General features: G+C 40.1%; 1 protein-coding gene across 5 annotated transcripts in view; it reads right to left on the reverse strand.

Moving 5' to 3' along the window:
* robo1 (roundabout, axon guidance receptor, homolog 1 (Drosophila)) overlaps window positions 1–19,993 on the reverse strand; it is a 228,348-nt gene that overhangs the window by 167,295 nt on the left and 41,060 nt on the right. The window contains exon 1 of one of the 5 annotated variants that reach the window (XM_084951695.1): window positions 1,389–2,163. The exons of 3 other annotated variants lie outside the window; for them this stretch is intronic. In XM_084951695.1, coding sequence (XP_084807821.1) covers window positions 1,389–1,536 — 148 coding nt within the window. In that variant the 5' untranslated portion in view covers window positions 1,537–2,163. Of the gene's footprint in view, window positions 1–1,388; window positions 2,164–19,993 lie in introns of those variants that run through there. One more of the 5 variants, XM_084951699.1, reaches the window with a different exon arrangement.

Here is a 19,993-nt window from a genome sequence, read left to right on the forward strand (position 1 = left end):
CTTTAGAGCACAAATCTGCTGTGGCTGCTGTAAAAAGGCAAATTATCAGTAAATTTGATTGACAGGGAGACTGCATAACAGAAACAAAGCTTGAGCAATAATTTGTACAATTTGCATAAACAGTCTTTCCTATATTTTCTGGGTAAAAATGTTTCACTTATTCAAGATGATATATTTTATAGAGAGCACACTGTGTGCAGAAGTGCTTCCCAGAGTGGTGTAGGCTTTTGAGAGTCTCGTACCTTTTTGTATTTACATTTCACTTCCAACTTTTAGTCTCAGTCAGGTTTCCAAACCAAAAGCCAAACATTTCTTTCAGTTTGCCATTCACTAAAAGAGAAAGAGGGTTCTTGTAAAAAACACTCTACTAGTGATCTGGTGACTGAGACTACTAATGCACTTTACAGGATTTCCAATTCCTTTGTCAAGTAACTAAATATAACACCAAATGCAACACTTCCAGTGTCATTGCCATCTAAAACTGTTAACAATATCAATTTTCATGCCAACTTGAGACCAGCTCTGTCTCCTTGGGAAGGCAGTGACCTCCTCTAGGCTGACTTAGTGTCTTTTCCATCCCATTCCAGTCATTTAATCTTGGAACAGTATCAAGATAGCGATCTCCCTTTAACCTCCACAGAGGGGACAGACACAGACACAAAGGGACATACCCTCCACTTCATCACTCAGAGTCAAGCAGTGGTGGCATGCCAAACAATCCTATTAGCCAGCAGCCAAAAGCCGGGGACAGCAGCAATGTCCTGAAACAACCGCAGCTCTCATTTGAACATTCTCTCCTCCCAACATCCATGCACTCATGTGTCAGCATATATAATGAAGTCGGAGCTACTCTCAGCTTTTACTCTGAGGAAATAGGCAGCTCTATCACTCTGAGTAGCTTTTTACAACTCCACACTGATCAATTAATGACTACGAATGAGACCCGGAGAGATATTCATGCAGGAATATTAGAGTAATGCTGAGCGAAAGAAGGACACATGGAACAGGATAATAAACTATGGATTGCAACTCATAGTAAATTCAAAAGCAGAAAGGCACTTTGCAGTCACGTACATATTGATACCTCTTAAAACTGGCAACACATGCCAAGCTTGCTGGAGTCATATAAGTGAGTTATTTCACTCTCATATCCAGGTGCCTGTCACAGAGAAATGAGCTGAGACTCAAACAGCAACTAGAGCAATCAAAGTGGCACACAGTGCTTAGTGCTTCCCAGCTCGTACGTCACAAGTCCCAACAGTGAAAAGAGCAGTAAAAACAGCTAGAAAAGAAAAGCTGTTGGATACTCTTGCAAAAGAGGAAAAGGAAAGACAAGAAAGAACAAGTAGAGAAAATCTGATGCAGTAAAGGAAGGAGGAGTTACTCACGGCTCCTGTCACCTTTCCACCTCCAGCTTCCTTTGTACTTCCCTGAGCCATCTGCTGGTGCACAGACTCCACTCAACACCTCCACCAGCACCACCAACAAGAGAAGAGGCAGCTGCCCGGTGGCCATGCGCGTCTCTGAAGCTTGCATCAGGGCTACAGCAAAGAGTCAAGGGCCATGGGGAGTGCTGTCCCACTCTCAGACATATTTCACACAGCTGTTTGGTTTGAGAACACCTCCTCCCCGGCTTCCCCTGGAGCGTTATTCTCAGGTCACAACAGTGAAGCCCCAGAAAGGGTCACACAATCACAGCAGAAACCACTCCTCCTCCTTTCCTTGGAAATATCCTTTTGAAAGAAATAGCCTCACAGACTAACTGTAATCCCAGCATTGATAGGAAGTGAAAGTAAGCCTAGAATTTTGGAACTTTGTAATATTGAAGTTTTTTCTGTCTTTGCACTATTTTTCTGTGCCTCACAGAGTTCAGAAGCTATCTTTTGCAGTCCTGGTCAAAGCAGAAGAATGAGCTAGAAACTGTTGAAACAGCAAAAAATCCCCTTCATAAACATGCATAGCACAAGAAAAAGCAAATGTTTCACCCTCTTGCAAAGCAGAAGTTGTCACACTGATGGTGACACATCCGACAACAGCTCACGCTTGTCACCCACACCAGGTAGTAGCTGAGTGAGTCCAGGAGTGTGTGCAAATGCATGTGTGTCCTCCCCCTCTCTCTTCATCCACCAACCACAGGTCTCAGATCACAAGAGGTAGTGTTGATATAAAAAAAAAGAATAAATCACAGAGATAGTCACTTCAGAGCAGCCTTGACTTTGTAAACAGAGCGTCTGAGAGAGGGAGAGAGAGCACATCCACAGAGCAAGTGAGGAGGGAGGGCAATGGAAGGAGAGAGAGACACTGAGTGAGGGGGGGTGGGGGTGTGAATAGCAATTTCACAAGTGCAATGGCGCTCTTGTATCCATAACCATGATGCTCATTCATGAGCGGATTTTCAACGTGGCCAGACTGATTGAGCTAACTGGTTATAACATGTGGCATACATGTTACTAGAACAAGATCACAGAAGACTAATGCCTTGCAACAAACAAGACAAACTCTAGGACCTGTATGCAAATAATCAACCGACACGGCTGTTTAAATAAGTAAACAAACCTGCATGACAGCCTGTGTTAGTGCGTGCGACAGTAAGTCTATAATTCAAATTATTACAAAAGTCTGGAAAGGAAGTCGGAACAATATCACTCCTGTGAAACAGATTAAAAAGTTATTATGACACAATAAACGTAAGCTTGTTTCACTGCCAAAGAATCATTTCCCATCATTGAATCAAACTGATGAGTTGTTCAAGTTTAAACAAGTTTAGGCTGGTTTGGATATATATTAATAGACCTAATAATTTATGATGAATTTTGTATGAAAAAAGCAATTACAGTTATAGAAGCTTGATTTGCAAGATGTTTGTACCTCTAAAGTCTTCATTCAGGAAAAAAATAACAACATTATTCCACTAAATTACCACGCTTCTTTATTTGAAGTGTAGTAAATACCCCGTATTTTGTATATCTTATTTAAAATATATGCAATACACCACACACATACACACATTTGCAAACACATACACGCATTGCAAAAGACTATTTTTATAAAACACAAGCTCAGCAAGTCTGAGTTTCAAGTTACATTGCCCGTTTCCTCCCGCTGCCCCAGCTGTCAAGAGGCAGGTGAACACAGGTTAACGTGGGAATCTGGAAGTGTCAGCAGCACCTCCCCCTCTGCCCACTCCCCACATCTCTTTCACATGCCCTTCATTACTGCTGTGTAATTGCCAAGTGTAAAATACTACACAAAAGCAGCCAAGTCCAAAGTATTTCAAGTATGGGAGGTGAATCTAAAGATAATAACAAATGTGTATGCTGACTTTACTATAAAATTTATTCTACATATTGAGTTCCTAATTTAAGTCTAGTCACTTGATGTTCTAACCTAATTGAATAGTATGGACAATGCCTTACAAAACCATGCCTATTTGTCAGTCATGTAATCCTGATGTAGTGGTCCTTAAGGATCACGCTGCTGGAGATGTAATTAATCACGTTCCATTGGGCACTGATGGAAGTCTGATTAAAACAGCTCTCTAATGATTAGGCCTCTGGAATAATTACCACTGCAGTGACGACAGGCCACTTCAACCCCTCGGGGTGCCAATCTAGCTCTCCCACTACCTGCGAAATGTCACTGCTAATGCCAACAGCACAGAGGCTTAGACAATGCAATGCTAATTCTACTCATGAAGAATAAATGGTGTGACAAGTTACAACAGAGGCAGCATTTGCAAACTGTCCACCTGGTTGCCTAACATGTATAAGGTGTATCTTTGTTTATATGCAGTGTGTTTCGCCTTATGTTTACTCAGAGTATGCCTAGTGAAAACATATAAATAACCCTCTCTGACAGGTTTTAAAGAACGGATTTATTAATAAAAGATTCTAATGCAAACTCTTAGCATGGCTATTATGGACTCCAGTCATTTTTCTTTTCATGTGTGCTATGAAAATGTGACAAACAAAGGGGGTAAAAATTAGTGTTCGCACAAAGAGGGAGAGAGATGAGGGGATTTATTGTACCGTCTTAAGCAACTCCTTGTTTCTTTAGATCCTGCTTTGAAGGGCCCACACTTTATTGTAATTTTTTTTAAGTGGTCTTCCAAACAGTTCTGCAGGTGTTTCAAAGCTTTTCTTTGGACATTGGCTGGTTTTTCATTCATTTTCAGTCCAGTTCTTATACCTGATTATGTTTAAAGGATTTGTTTGTTTGTTTGTTTGTTTGTTTGTTAATTTTGTTAACTTAACACTGACCCGTGAATTGGGAATGAATTACTATTGTGTGTACATATATAAAACTTAGCAATGCAGTGTGGACAGCACGGTGGCATGGTGGTTAGCACTGTTGCCTCACTGCAAGAAGGTCCTGAGTTCAGTCTATCATCAGGCCGGTGGCCTTTCTGTGTGGAGTTTGCATGTTCTCCCCATGTTTGAGTGGGTTCTCTCTGGATACTCCGGCTTCCTCCCACAGTCAAAAGACATGCAGTTCGTTGGGTTAGGTGAATTGGTAACTGTAAACTGTCCATAGGTGTGAATGTAAGTGCGAATGGTTGTATGTCTCTCTTGTTAGGTCTGCGGCAGACTGGCCAGGGTATACCCTGCCTTTCGCCCTGTGACAGACTGGGATACGCTCCAGCCCCCCTGCGACCCTGAAAGGATAAGCGTAAGACAACGGATGGATGGGATCTTGAGGCATTGTGTTACTGCTTTTTGCACATCATTAGTTCCATCATTTTTTCTTTAGCTGAATCTGCAAAAAAGATAAGACAGTTTGACCAAGGTGATTCACTATTAGCCAAGAATTTGTCGGAATTTAGCAATTAATGTGCCATGTCCTTAAAAAATCTGAAGAAACTGTACAAGTGGAGAACAAAAGAAGTAGTATCAGGCCTGAAAGACTATCTACAGCAGATCAACAGTATCTGATGAGTCCTGATGTGTCCTTACACAATCAAAATATCTTTTCTATCTCTTAAAGAACGCTGTTTTAAAGAAAGAGCTTAAAGATGTCAGACTCAGCACAGTAATAAACAGTTAGGTCCACATATATTTGAACACTGACACAAGCTTTTTTTTTTACCCGTTTACTGAAAGATATTGTAATTATAGTGTTATGGACATGGACATAATGTGTAGTCTCTTAGTTTTCATTAGTGGGTAACCACATTCAAATTGGGTGTAGGGCTTAGAAGTTTCAGCTCCTTAACATGTTTAAAGGCAACAAAAGTAATTTTGGACAACTGACTAAAAGGCTATTTCATAGACACGTATGGACAACTCTTTTGTTATGTCATTATCAGTTAAGCAGATAAAAGCCCTGGCACTGATTTGAGGTTCAGTGCTTGCATTTGGAAGATTTTGCTGTGAAGAAACAACATGGGGTCAAAGGAGCTCTCCATGCAGGTGAAACAAGCTATCCTTAAGCTGTGAAAACAGAAAAAAAAAAACAACTGAGAAATTGCTACAGTATTAGGAGTGGCAAGATCTACAGTGTGGTTCTTCCTGAGAAAGAAAGAAAGCACTGGTAAACTCAGCTACGCAAAAAGACACGGAAGTCCATGGAAGACAACGGTGGTGGATGTTAAAAAAAAGAAAAAGATATGCATATCACATCACCAGCATAGCTGTACCAGAAAATCTAACCTGGTTTGTGAAAATTTAGCTGTAATACCATTGAAGTTGACTGTTGTAGTATATTGTTTGTTAACTTGTTTGTAGATTTTCATTTGATTTTCTTTATAATTAGAATGAACTGTAAGATAAAACAAAATCATCTAAGCATTATTATGTAGCTTTTGGTTTAACCTCCCAAAACCCAAACTCTTCCACGACATGCATTTTTAATTTCTCTTTGATATTTAGGCATATTGGGGCCCGATAAATGTAAAAACAAAGAATTACCAGATTTCTTTTTACCTTATTTTTGTTTTTATGAAAAATCAGAGCCACATATGAGGATATTCATTTAAAATTTTGATAGAACAGTAGCAGTATAATGTCCTCGTAAATGGATATCAGGCCCTTGAAGAGCAAAATTGAGTATTTTGGTCTAAATAACCCAAAATGTGATGTCCACATATGTGGACGCCAAGTCCTAGGAGGTTAAAATAAAAATAACTTTAAAAAAACTCAGAAGAAGAAAGACAAATAAACACTTCAGTTCTCGCAAAGAAACTGACAGATTATTGTGCAAGGTTACAGCATCTGCTATTTTGTTTTATTTAAACTTTTGTCTCACCTCCACATGCTATTATATCTCTCAGGTTTCACATGCTCTGTGTGTACTTATTCCTTTTTTAAATGCTGGTTTATGTGTAGGAAAAGGTATACCCATTGTTTTTGCCTGTGTATGTTGTTTATACATATAATTCTATATCTCTTAATGCTGTATGGTACAAAACAACCTTTCTTGTGCCTCCACAATACCATAACACTGTTATGTATTGGATCTTTCAAAATTTACCTCCATTTTCTTACTGCCTGAGGTCAGAGGTCATACATATTTGCATGTGTGGGTTCTAACAGAGAAAAACCTTTGCCTTATCCTGTCATCCTCTAGTTGTGTCTATAGGGAGTTACAAAAGCTGCCATATACAAAGTCACAACCATAAAGTGTCTATAAAAGTCCAGGGCCAGCAGTGCTATGTAACACTGATAAAAAACATTTATCTCTCTTTTCTACCTCCACTGCAAGTCTGCACATAAGGTTTGGATGGACAATTAAACTGAGAGCTATTACATCAACAACCTAAGACCTCGGTCCTAGGCAACAACATCAGACTCCACCCCACCATAACCTGAGATGAAGAGGAGATGAGAGGAGCCACAGAGTGATTTAGCTTCAAGGTTAAACCACTGCAATGTGCTCTTTACTGGGACCTTTTCCAGAAATCTCCAGAGACTTCATTCAGTGCAGCAGACTACACTCAAATCACACCTCAGATTAAATAGCTACCCCCAGGACTAGGGAGGGTGAAAAAAGTATTAAATGTTTCATATTGAAATTCTATTTCCAAAAAAAACAAAAAACAAAAACATCCAACATCCAGAAAAGTTGGTGAAAAATAGATACAAAAGGGTGGAACTTCTCCCAAGTGATGAGTTTGGGACATTGCAAATGCATTATGAATGCTAACAAAATATAAATGTTTTGGACAAACATATGCTAAAAAACTCTTTAGTCCCTAGGGAAGGGTTTGTTTATTTCAGCAAGAAAATGCACAACCACATTCTGCATATTTTACAACTGCATGTCTCTATAGTCAAAGCAGGCCTTTGACTATAGAACCTGAGACGTCTCCCATTGAAAATGTTCAAAAACAAACAAAAATGACAAAGTCTCAAAGAGGTGATGCAAGATGGCCCTGACTTCAGTTTTTGTTAAATTTTGCATCAAATGCAATACACTCAAATAATTTTCAAAAAACAGTGAAATGCATTATTTTCATCATTTGATATTTTGTGTAGAATTGTAAATTATTAGTTAGGAGTTGTTTTTTCTTTTAAGACAGTGGGGTTTTTTCAGCCAGAATCATAAGCTGAATGCACTATGCCAAACATATTTGATTTTCCATTGGTTTACTCACTATTTTCTTGGTAAATGTCAGATATAACAAGATTATTGGATGGCACTATTCAAAGCATGCATCACATGCCCACAGCTCAGCCTCTATAAAATATAGTCTTGAAAATTAGATCGGCATCTTGTGCCTCCCCCCCTTGTGCAAGTAGGGTGTTTATGATACTTCCTTTCTGGCTCCTCTTCTGGCAATGTGATGTGACAGCAGGGTTGATGGGTGGTACAAAGACTCCCACCAGAGATGAACAGACAAATGACTGGACATTAGCACACAGCTTGGAACACAGCAAGATACTGATTGGGAGGTGGGCGGGGAAAGTGACTCTCTCCCTCTTTTACCAGCATGTAGCCTCAACCATTGTGAAGTGAATGCCTGCAGGGGTGATTACAGGGCCGGTTTTCCCTGCTATCTTAGTGTGGACTTTTAGAAGTTAAAAACAAATAAATAAATACATGGACAACATGGACAGTGGAAAAAGCCCAGAGATCAGAAAAACAGGCTAAGTAGAAAAACCTTTGGGCAACTGCAGGCTTGCATCTTTTTTTTAACATGTTGGCTGACTAAGAAGAGGTTATACAGGATTGATTTGGGAAACTTTTGAAGGGTATTTCTCTGCCTGTCATAAATATTGCAAAGATAGTCAAGCTATGAGTCAAGCTAGGGTAAAGATAACTTGGCTTACACACAGACACACTTGTTTAAAGTATGGTATGGTGTGGGGTGATACAAACATTCATTCAGACACTGGTTGCTGATAATCCAGCTACCAACGTGCATTTGAGTGCACCAAGAAAAGCTTGCCTACCCAACAGCCACTTAGCTTAGCGCAAAGCCTCAAAATAAAAGAATGTCACTGGCTCAAAATGAAATACAATGTGCTAATACTGTATGTGAGATTAAAAGATGGTGGTAGATGGATTACTTTAAACTGAATTTTTCGCCACACTTTAAGCAGAAGTTGAATATTGGCTGTTCCATATCAACGTTTTGTCTTCAAGAATGATATCAGTTTTTTACCCAGCACGGGGAAACACAGCAAACAATGAAATTCCCAAAATGTGAAACCATTACTAGTGAGTGAGTAGATAAAATGTAACACTTTTACCAAACTTACCAAACAAACTTGACTATTTAATAACTGCTTCATCTAAAGTATATACTAAGCTCATCAAAGTAATAACATTCAAATTTTAATAATTTTTCTTTCACAACTTTAAAATATAATAACTTAAATATAACTTTTTTTCCCAAAATTTGATTAGAATTTTAATTACAGTGCAGGATGGCAGCTGGAGCTTAAATTAGCCATCGTAATGCTGTACAGTAATACTGTATGATGACAGAACGTCCCCTCCGAAGGGTTCCTAGTGATTCATGTTTCATTAGTGTCTCAACCTCAAGAATAAAAAAATCAGTACCCATCCACATTTAAAGGGACGGGAGTGTCGACCCAAGGTAAGAGTTACAGCACAGCACGGTGACATCTAATCTACAGGCTGTAAATATAGTTCACAACCTGGATGTGCTGTGGTGTTCCAGTATGTGGGCACGCTCTTTGGAAGACTGCAGCAATACTGTACTGCTGTTGGAAACACATGTGCTGCACAGCAAAGCCCTGATGTTTCTCAGTGATTTATGTCAACCAAGTATGGAGGATGATAAACAGGACCACACCCAGCATTCCCTGCATGATCATGATGATGGCCCCACTCAATCAACACCACTGTCCCACCCACACCTCCATCCTTCAATCTGTCTTCTCCAATACAAATATATCACTTGCCTCTCCAGTGCAACTCTCCAATCAATGAGAAGTCACAAGAGGAACCTGGCTGAAGGTTAATGTGTGCAGGGGAAAACACATGTGATCACTTACAAAGATGCAAAGGGGAAGAAACTACTTCTAGACAGTTGCTTAGTTACAAAACTCAAGTTTTACAAAATGTTTTCAGTCTTTAATGTTCATTTGTTCTCACCTGTATGCTTCCCATGTTACCATTCAAATAATATAGTGTGTAAGTTGAAATCATGTCTGAATGTGTTACTATCATTCAATCTCTAAATGTGATCAATTAAAAATGATTAAATATGATTAATGATTGCAGCAGTCAAATTAAAAAAAGAAAACAGTACAACTATTTTCTCAAATTGTGTGTTAAATGAAGCTGGCTGACATTAGCATTCAAGAAGAAGGCAGAATGAATGAGTTCAAAATACTTCTGTTTATGTCAGATGATTTTATGGTGCCACACTGCTCCACTAACATCTGCCATTTTATAGAGACAAATAGGGTGAATGTCATTTGCCTCCCCTACCTCCACCCAAGTGTCCTGGTTTCATTTCCTGTAATGGCTGTTGTCAGCAGTCTCACCTTGCAGAGAGATTCCAGCCCGCAGCACTATCGTCCAGATCGTAGAATGCACTGTGATTTACAGCTGCTGTGGCTGCAGGGCCATCTGGACCATAACCACTCCTGAACACTCAGCATTAGGCTCTACATCTCTCTCTCCTTAGCGCTCTCTTGGTGCATGCTGCGTGCTTTCGGTATAAATCTTCTTCTCTTGCATATATACATATTCCCTGCTCTTTCTTCATCCAGATGCAAACTTTCTACCTGGACACCCTCTCTCTTTCATCTTTGGATGACATACATGCGTACATCTGCTCCATATAGACGCATTCATGCTTGCTTCCTCCAATGTCACTGGGTTTTGAGGCATCTCAAATTATAAATTGCTACTGTTAAAATGAAAACAACCAGGAAAATGGCGCGCAAAACCTTTTATTATAATTATAGAAGACCAAAAAAGCGGTGTAGATTATATTACTGAGTAGCACACCCTATATCATCTAATCTAATCTAGTCTTTTTCTCTTTACTGTAAACATGTTCACAGGAACAGGTTCACAATTACAGCAAGGGTAAAAATGTGCTTTTGCTTGCAAAAATCAGCTAACAGGTGCCTGAATTGCATTTAATGATGTCTAATTAAGAAAAAACACACACAATATCAATGCTGAAGCTGCACTTAAGGTTTGCTGGCTTCCTCCCAAGTGCATAGGTGATAATCACAAAACCTACAGCGTAAATGTGCACCATTCATGATTATGGGGTTGTCATAAATGTGTACCTGCATCTTTTACTGCCCTGTTCCTCTGATTTGGTGTCTCTCAAAGGGCTCCTGCAGCAGTATGCGCTCGCTGAGCTGTGTGATGAGACCCAGTTGAAACATCTGGTGTCATATAAAAGGTGTTAGAGCATTAAGAGCAGAGGCGTACCAGCTTCAAAATAGCTGCAGATGTAAGAAGGTGCAGCTGAGGTCAGCTGCTGCAATGTACCTATTGTCCAGGAGGAGGCAGTGTTGGGTTTGACATCAATATCAATCTGAGCCACCACTGAAAGTGATTCCACCCCAGTGAGGTCAGGGACACCTGAGGAAAATCAGGGTTTTGGTGTTGATGTGACACCTAGCAGCCAGGCCTGAATTAGAACCATTTAGAAAACATTTCTCATTCAGCCACCCTCAATCTAAACGATAACTTACACCACAGACTGATTGGAATAAATAATTGTCAGTTAATTTATTTAACCTTATATCCTTTCAAGGACAAGCTCTTGTACTGCTCAGGCTGATGGGAAAATCATGTGACATCCAGAGGAGTGATCTGATTTTGGTAGTTTACTCAAGAAATGTGACATTTTCCATCTAGTTGAAAAAGGAAATGGGTTTAACAGAAAATATGCAAATTTCTTTTCTGTGGGCTACATAATATACCTGATAGAGTAATTTTAAAATGCCAGCTAATTTTAAAGTCTATTTTCATTATAAATTCTTTTTCTGCTTATAAAGAGCCCTTGATTACTTTGGGTCCTACGTGGGTTTAAATTTCATTCTCAGCTCTCAATATCAGCAGAAAATATGTGTGTATTCCTGTAACTAGGTGCAGGACATATACCCTATCCCATAAGTGCGCATCGTTTATATTAAATTTGTGCATCACAGAGGAGCACTGCAAATAAAGTGGGATCTCACTCTGTTTTGTGCTAAAAACCAATCTCTGCAGAAGCTGTGCACATAAAACATTTGCCCTTTAAAACTGCACAGAAGAGTCTCAGATATAAAGTAAAATTCTAAAGTTATATTTATTTGTGAATTAAATTTTAGTACCTGCTGTTGTGTGAAGCAGAAGATAATGGGAGAAATGTGAGAAATACAGCCTCTGACCACAAGGTGGCAGTCTAAACCAAGATAAACTTGGAATCATGACTGGAGGCTCTGAACGGATCTGTTCATGCTGTGGAGATATTTCTTATATCAAACAGCACTTTTTGTGGACCTCAGTTCACACTAAGACTTCATTAAACCTTTCAGTTTAATACACAGATCGATGTTCTTCAAAAAAACAAAACAGACCTACAATTAAAAACATTTTTGTTAATGGTACCACAGCCCGACCCTGAGGAAAATTATGATAACAACATATGCAGAAAGTATAAATGTATATGCATCTTTGACTTGTTCCTTGCAGTTTCACATCATTATATTTATGTTCTCTTCTCTTTGGAAAGTTTGATGTTTTTTATTTAACTTTTTCCCCCCATTTTTATTTGCCTTCTTCAAAAATCCAAAGTCCTTTACTTTTAGATTGCTGTGTTTTGTGTGACGTTTTCTTTTCTTCCAAAAGAGGGCAGTAGAGTCTCATATTGTGAGACTGACAGGGCCAGCACTTAAAGCTCTGATTGTTCATGCTATAGTTTCCTCGAGCCTATGCTCGTCACGCTGTTTCATCGGGACTAATTAAAGTGTCCTTCATCAGAAGCAAAATGTTAATGATTTGCTCCCAAATTGGTACTAAAATGGCTGCACTGGGTAAGTGTTCACTAATTGTTCAAAGTACACACACACACCTACCTGAAGTATATGCTGACATACTGCTCACATTAAATACTCAAGTTTCTCTCTCATTTCTCTTTCCCCTTGAGAGCCCACTATAGGGTTTATTTTTCCACTCTTGCACTGTTCCCCCTTTCTATCTGGATGAATTGACACACCAATAAGCCTTTAATCCCTTTAATATAAACTTAACAGAATGATTTCTTGTGGCATAAAATAAACAGAGAGTGCGTAAACAGATCTTCTCCAGGATACATTTAGTTCGGCTGCATACAGCGGATTAACTTGAGAAGTAAGCCTGCAAGTTATTTTAAGAGAAAAAAAGAATGGAAGTGTGGAGAATAGCACTGAATGTCACAATAATTCCTGTGCAGAAAGGAGTTAGGCAACACATGAGGAGAATAATCATATGGAGATGATGGTGGTGGTGGCTCTGTGATTAATGGGCCCATTTTCTTTGCACAGCTTGGATAGTGGGCCTACTTGGCCCCATTAGGAAGAAGCCTAAAGCCACCCGGTTCTGCTGTATGCCATTCATCAGAAAAATATAAGCAACAGAAATGGTTTTGCCCCAAAACCCATGAAATATGCACTGTAAAATTCCCAGAAACACATTCCTAAATTCCTTTTATCCTACTTTGGGTTATGATCTATATAGGCGAATACCTGTGTCAGAGGTCTTCAGTAGTCAGTGAGATGCGCCAAGAGAGACATAGCTAAGGTTTTTTTTCTTTTCTGCTGTGCAGAATTGGAGGCAGAAACTTGTCCTTGTGTATTTTCTTCCTTATTTGATGGACTACAGGGAGCAAAAGTGCCAAATACTGGCCGTACAAGCACAGAGACATGCCAGTCCCCCCTTTTAGAGCAATATGCAAATCCACTGTTAAATTTCATTTTTCTAATCCCTTTAATCAGAAACGGGGGAATAAAGCCAGCTGGTAGGAACCCATGTTAAGATGTAATTAAGCATCTGATTGAATTTCAGTGCATACCAGAGTGTGTGTGCCAAGGCGAGAGCAGGAGTAGGAGGAGGGGGTAGAAGATGGACGGGGGGGAGGGATGGGCACTTGTACACCAGATTGAGTGTGCGGGCTGGTGGGGGGGACACATTGCCCAGCGACAGGGGACCTAGAGCTCGTGGTGGGCTTGGTATTTTCCAGCACGCTCCACTGCATGAGTGAACAGTGATCAGAGGCACATTTTTATACATTACTACAACGGCTCCCATGTCAATCATCTCCCTGCTGGCACTGGAATGGTTTTCTCCTGCTTGAAAGTCAACAAAGTTTCCAGAAAACAGACACAAACTGCATCGCTACATGTCGTTCCCATTAGCAAATACATGAAGGAAAGTAGCGCACGGGTTATTTGCCTGTTAAGTAAACTTCAACACGGCCTTTTACTCTTCCATCTCATTCGCTCTGGTTTTGTTATTGCCACACAGTATTCTTTTGGGGTCAAAGATAATCCATGCTCACCTTGGTAGCAACCAAATATGTGACCCAATTCATGTGTAGTCAATAAAGGCAAATGTAGGAGTGAAGAGAAAAGAAAAGAAAAAAAAAAACATGTGAGCATACACACACGAGAGCCTCTAATGAAATTCATTCACTCAAAATGTATTCGCTCCCAGACAGAGACAATATAAAGTCTGGAATGGGGAGAGGGAAGAGCTGTCACTCTAGTTTAGTTAAGCTTGGATATAGAAAAGATCCATTACTGAGACCTTTCATCACCAAATGATGCATAATACCTGTGGGGCTCTGAGGCAGACCCTGACAAGGGGAGGGTGGTGGGCCACGAAGAACAAAAAAGCAGACAGAGACAGGTGACAGAAGTTGACAGGTCATCATGTGTGTGCCCTCCCACTGTCCTTTCCCAGTCCTCCTTCACCCCTGCTCCGTACTATGGCTGTCAGCACCCAAGGCCCATCTGCCGAACAAGCTGCCTCTGACAAACAGAGTTAAATGAGACCCAGACTACACCACCCTGACCTCTGCTACCCCAATTACACATAACTAGTCAACAATATTATGCAGATATTATGCAGGCATCATTTGCCAGCAGATAACCAATTTTAAACTGATACACGAGCTTAAGAAGTCCAGATTGATCTCAAATATCCCGAATAATGGCTAAGTGCTTAAAAGCATTCATTCAAACTACATTGTCTCAGTCTACAGCACGACAGCATCACCCTCATCTGGTATGGACTCTGTGAAATGAACAAGTTCCAATATTCAGTCTCTTATTCATTCTTACACTTGGATTTTTCACAGCAGTTCAACAACATCTCGGAGTAATTTCCTTTGTAGTAATGTGTGTAACATTCAAAGCTGACAGGAAAAATCCTTTTTTTCCTTCTGTTGTCAAGCTTCACTCTGACAGATTTAATGCTGCATTCTCACAACCAGTTACAGTGTGTATACATAACTATAGATAGCTCTTTGTCTACAAGCCACAAAAAGAAGTAGAACTGTTATGTGTTTGTTTAGAATTCATTGTTAGAGATCCACGGCTTCTTTCAGGTAGACAAAAGGACAGAGGTAAGCACTAGTTCAGTGAAAGGTGATGTATGATCAAACGTGAAAGCAGTATTGATTTTCCTGAATTGTGTTTGCTCCGTTTGCCACTATTAAATATGGATTCTGCGTGACTGCCAACTTGACTTTGTCTTGAAATTGACACTCTCTCTATAAAGGGCTATGGCTTTTTCAATAAAGTGTGTGTCAAGAGAGACAGAGCCAGAGATTCCACGTTGGACTTGATTCAATGCCACAGCTGGGCTCAGGTTTAAAACAGCCCAACCAATGGTAAGACAGGGAGCAGCCACATAAGAAAGCAACTGATGTCGGATGTCCTCTAAAAACAGTACTGTCTAAAATTTGATACTGATTTCAGTACATTGCATTGATTGCCCAGGTGCCCATATTATTTATTTTAACAGAGGTTCTAGATGTAACAGCTCCAAAAACAACCACACAGGGCCATGTAACAAACTGAAGAAGACCAAGCTTCGTAAAGCTGTGCCATGATGCTGCCCTGGTTCCCCTAGGGTGGTGAAACTGTGTCTCCATTTCCCACCCACTCCATAGTTACTGTAGCTAAACTTCAGTGTTCAAGATGGTTATGTGCTGTCAAAGGAGAGCAGGAAAATGATTATGAAGTTGATTGGGCAGCAGTTGTGGTTTTTACAGCATACTAATTATTATTTTAAAAAAGAAATAACTTGCATAAAAAAGATAACAGAACCTTTATAGTAAAGTAACAATCTACTTTACATTGTTAAAAACAAAAACGAGTAACACATGAACATGTGCGAGAGACGAAGTATCTGTAGCTTGAAATGAGGACAGTCTTTGAATTGTGACAGTGAACACAGAACCATCTTTCTCTGCAGCATCGATTATGGTTAAACATTTCATTCAGTGCTGTTCCTGCTTTTGTCTGGAGATGAATAAATCCAGGCTGATGCCCATCTAATGCAGTGTTTACAGCCATCGCTTGTGACAAATTGCACATTACCCTGGATGCCATGTCCTTGTAAAGCCACTCCTGCATTGTAGCATCTATTAGACACATTTTGTTTGAGTTTTTCCTGACCATTACAACCCCTTCAAAGAAACCAATGCTGCTCAGCATCACACTGAGGAAGTAGAAAGTGTGCATCACTCTGGGTTTCACAGTTCTTTAAACTGAGAAGGTGAAGCTATGAATAATTGTCCATTTAAAGCACATATGTAGACAGAGGTCTGTTTTGAAGATTTCTGATATAGAGTTGGTTTTCAAGATACTGGCTCACATCTGCCTATATTAAAAAAATATTAATGCTACAGTTAGCAACGGACCAGAGAATGGATCCTATTGCAACAGCCAGAGTTTGATAATGAGATATTCATCATCATCTATAGTTATAATAGCAGTATAACTTGATTGCCTAACATTACAAAGTAATTAACTTAAAAACTATAGAGACCAGTAGCTATAACTGTGACTCCACAGTTTAAATTAAGGATATATAAAATAAGCACAATAGTCCAGAAGATCTCAACCCAAATGAACACCAATGGGAGATTGTTGAATAGTGTCTTCGACAGTGCTCTCCAACACTTTCATCAAAACAACAAATGAAAAAATATATTTTTCCAGGAACTGCTTTATGCCTCCAGCAAAGGCTCACTACCAAAGTACAGTGAAACTGCTCTGGTAACACATGGCATAGCCTTTACATTGTTTTTTCCTTCAATTTGTATTGTGCCTTTATGTGCGAGTACACATAGTCAAATATGCCGATTTAGCTTTTAATATCTACTGCAGCAGTGTCTGTCAAGGGTTGTAATCTTATTATGAAACCATATTAAAGAGCACACATTTTGACCTTCACATTAGAGTCACCACTGATACTGGCAAGCTTATAGCCATTGTGAGTCTGCATATTGCAGAATCACAATGGCTAGCATGTGCTCATATAGGTATGTTATCCCTACAAAGCCACTCTCATTATTCCGTGCCCCTGATATTTCAGAACCGCGGACAGCTCCCATATTAATCTTGAACTGTGTATTGCCTGTTCCCCACACATTCCTGCCCCTAATGACAGTTTTATCATAACTTATTATTGCTGCCCCAACCCTGAGCTGAAATTATGTAAATGTTGTATGTTTGGTGGGGGAAACATCTTTATGTTTTGCTCAATGGTCGCTCAAGCGGGAATCTAATTCTGCTCACCGACAGCCTAAATGAATCGTCTTGTTACGGTTTGAATAATGGCCTAAGCAATGGGAGACGGGGTCGGGCTAACTGAAGGTTGAGAAGGAGAGTCCCACTTAGTTAGATGCCGCCTTATCGGATTGTACCCCCGCCTCATTCATTACCTTCCACCACTTCCCTCATTTGCAATGAGCAATATCATTACAGGATGATTTGCCTCAAACGTGGGGTTGAAGTAACATCTCCAGGCAGGAATAACTGCTCCAAGATTTGTAATTTGGGGTGCAATATAGGCCAGTAATAAAGCTTCAAATTTACTCTGAGACACACACACACCCACCCTGCTCTCTTTGTTTTCCCTTTGTCTTTTTCACTTTTTCACACACACACACACACACACACACACACACACACACACACACACACACACACACACACACACACACACACACACACACACACACACACACAAACACACACAGAGGCAATAACACAGAGAACACCACTTTAGCTTTAATAGGATTTTCTTGAATGCACATCTTAATTGGCCATAAAAGCTTCACAGATGTCCAAAAAGTATCTACTCCTATCTACATTTCTGTCTGTGTTGCTATCAATTTGTCCATTTCTGACGCTTTGTCTTTCTCTCTCTTTCTGTCTCTTGAATTCTCTCCCCTTCTCATTTGCAGTCAGCAACATCAGACTCCAGCCATATTATTCATTAAGGTAGTTAAGTTAGCAGCCTCACAAGCAGCAAGCCTGATTTCCAATTACACTCCATTTTTCTTCCTATGAGAACATCTTTAGCTTTAGGAAGTTTGTGCTGCTGTTAGTGCCGGACTTAATTTATGTGAGTTTACAACTTTCCAAAGCCCCACCAAGATTATAAATCCACCATGATTGATATCTATACAGAAAATGGGTCTATACATTAGAAAATTTCTTCCTTCCACTCAATGCACATGACAGTCCATAAAGTCTAAAAGTAGACTCAGATAAAACGAAATAGAGACTGGTTTTGAGTACTCTTAATTCAATCTCATTTTGACAACTCACGCTGGCTTAGCAACAGCATCTGAATCCCTCAACCACTCCTGCCACCATGTGGTAAAGCACTAGTGGGCACGTCTAGCGTCTTACTGGTGATGGAATCCCATCCTCTGTAATTAGATAAATGTCCCCTAACCACCCTTTCAGTGCACACTAACATGACTAAGTATATGAGTCCTAATAAATTAGCAGCTTGTGAAAATGAAATTAAAAGGATCACGGACCTATTTTGAAAACTAAGCCTCCACCCCTACGATCCATCACTCATGTAGTATGAATTAAGCACACCCAGGGAGCAAAATAAATTCAGAGAAGAATATAAAGTATAACTTGTGATATGCGTTTATGGTTGACATTTAGAGTCTCACACTTCATACTCTGTCTGGAAATGTCACACTAAGAATATAGACGTTCCTAAATCCGTTCCCTTTGCTGTAAAGCAGATGCTAAAAAACACAGGTGTCTTTTAGGGATAAATTGAGGAAAGACAAAGAAGAAAACAACATGATCGTAATCAGTGGGTAACAATGGGTCCCTGACAGGAAAACAAACCAGAGATAAAAAAGAAAGTTTGCAGCTGCAGGGTTCAGCTGCTAACGCTAATGATGAACCTGTACAGTTGCCTTTAGGATCGTAATTACTATTGCAAACAGCCTCACTGCTTCATTTTTTCCACAAGGTTTGTGTAATGGGTGATGGGGTTCGATAGCACTGGGTGTGAGTCACAGACAACAAACAGAGGGATATAAAAAGAAAGACAGCATTCTTGAGAGAAAACACCCGACACCTGCAAACTGGTCAGAGTTGGAGTTGGAGGAACATTTCTCCCTTCGCCTGTATGGTCATTGATTATGAGACTGCTGAATATCGACAACACAGCCTGCAGGCAGGGACAGATGGGCCGGTGCTGCTGGAGCACACCGACAGCACCGAGTCTATCTCTGCTGTTGGGGCCAGCTGATCCCAGATGGCTGGCTGGACAGGGGACAATGAATTATGAGTGATGTAAAACCACTGGGTAAGCGCACTGGAGCATTTTTCATGGTTTGTGTAGCTGTATGGCTAAGGGAATGGCTTCTCGGTGCAGGACAAAGTAACAGAAATAAACAAGTATGTAGCAACAGCAGAAGACAAAGAATTATTAAATTACTGAAACAGCATTTCAAGTTGTGTTGGAGTATTTTTGGTTTTTATGTTTGCTTGTTACTCTCTGTTATAGTCTTCTTCTTGTTTTTAAGGTCTGTCTCAGACACACTGTTCTCTAAAAATAAACAAAGAGTGGCCTTTCACCTTTCTTGGCACACACACAAACATACACGCATGCACACAGCTTTCTCCATCTCTACTGAACTGGAGGCAACTTCTTATTCTGTACTTATGTCTGTATATTTAGGGGAGTGGAGCTGGAGTGCTTCTCCTTGGCTCTAGGTCAGGGGTTTTTGTCCGCCAGGGACTCTGGCTTCTACCAACTTCTCAGTGCTCTAATGGGGCATCGAGGGAGACGGGGTGTCAGCCGGGACCGTCTACCTCCTGTGGAAAGCTTAATTGGGTATAAAGAGGTAGCCCTCTCTGCGCCCTCCACCTCAGGGTAAATCATATGATATGTTTAAGGAAAGGCTCTAGACGTGGTGTGCAGGTTAAAGCTTTCTTTGCCTGGAAGGGAAAGACAGCATCTGCCTGAGCCTTTGTATTCTTAGATGTGTGCAGGATATTACCCTCAGCTGAACAGTTTTCATTTTTTCTGATGACCACAG

This window comes from Perissodus microlepis, chromosome 14, assembly GCF_051167445.1.
Source record: "Perissodus microlepis isolate ML-2025 ecotype Zambia chromosome 14, ASM5116744v1, whole genome shotgun sequence".
In the NCBI taxonomy this organism is placed as follows: Eukaryota; Metazoa; Chordata; class Actinopteri; order Cichliformes; family Cichlidae; genus Perissodus; species Perissodus microlepis.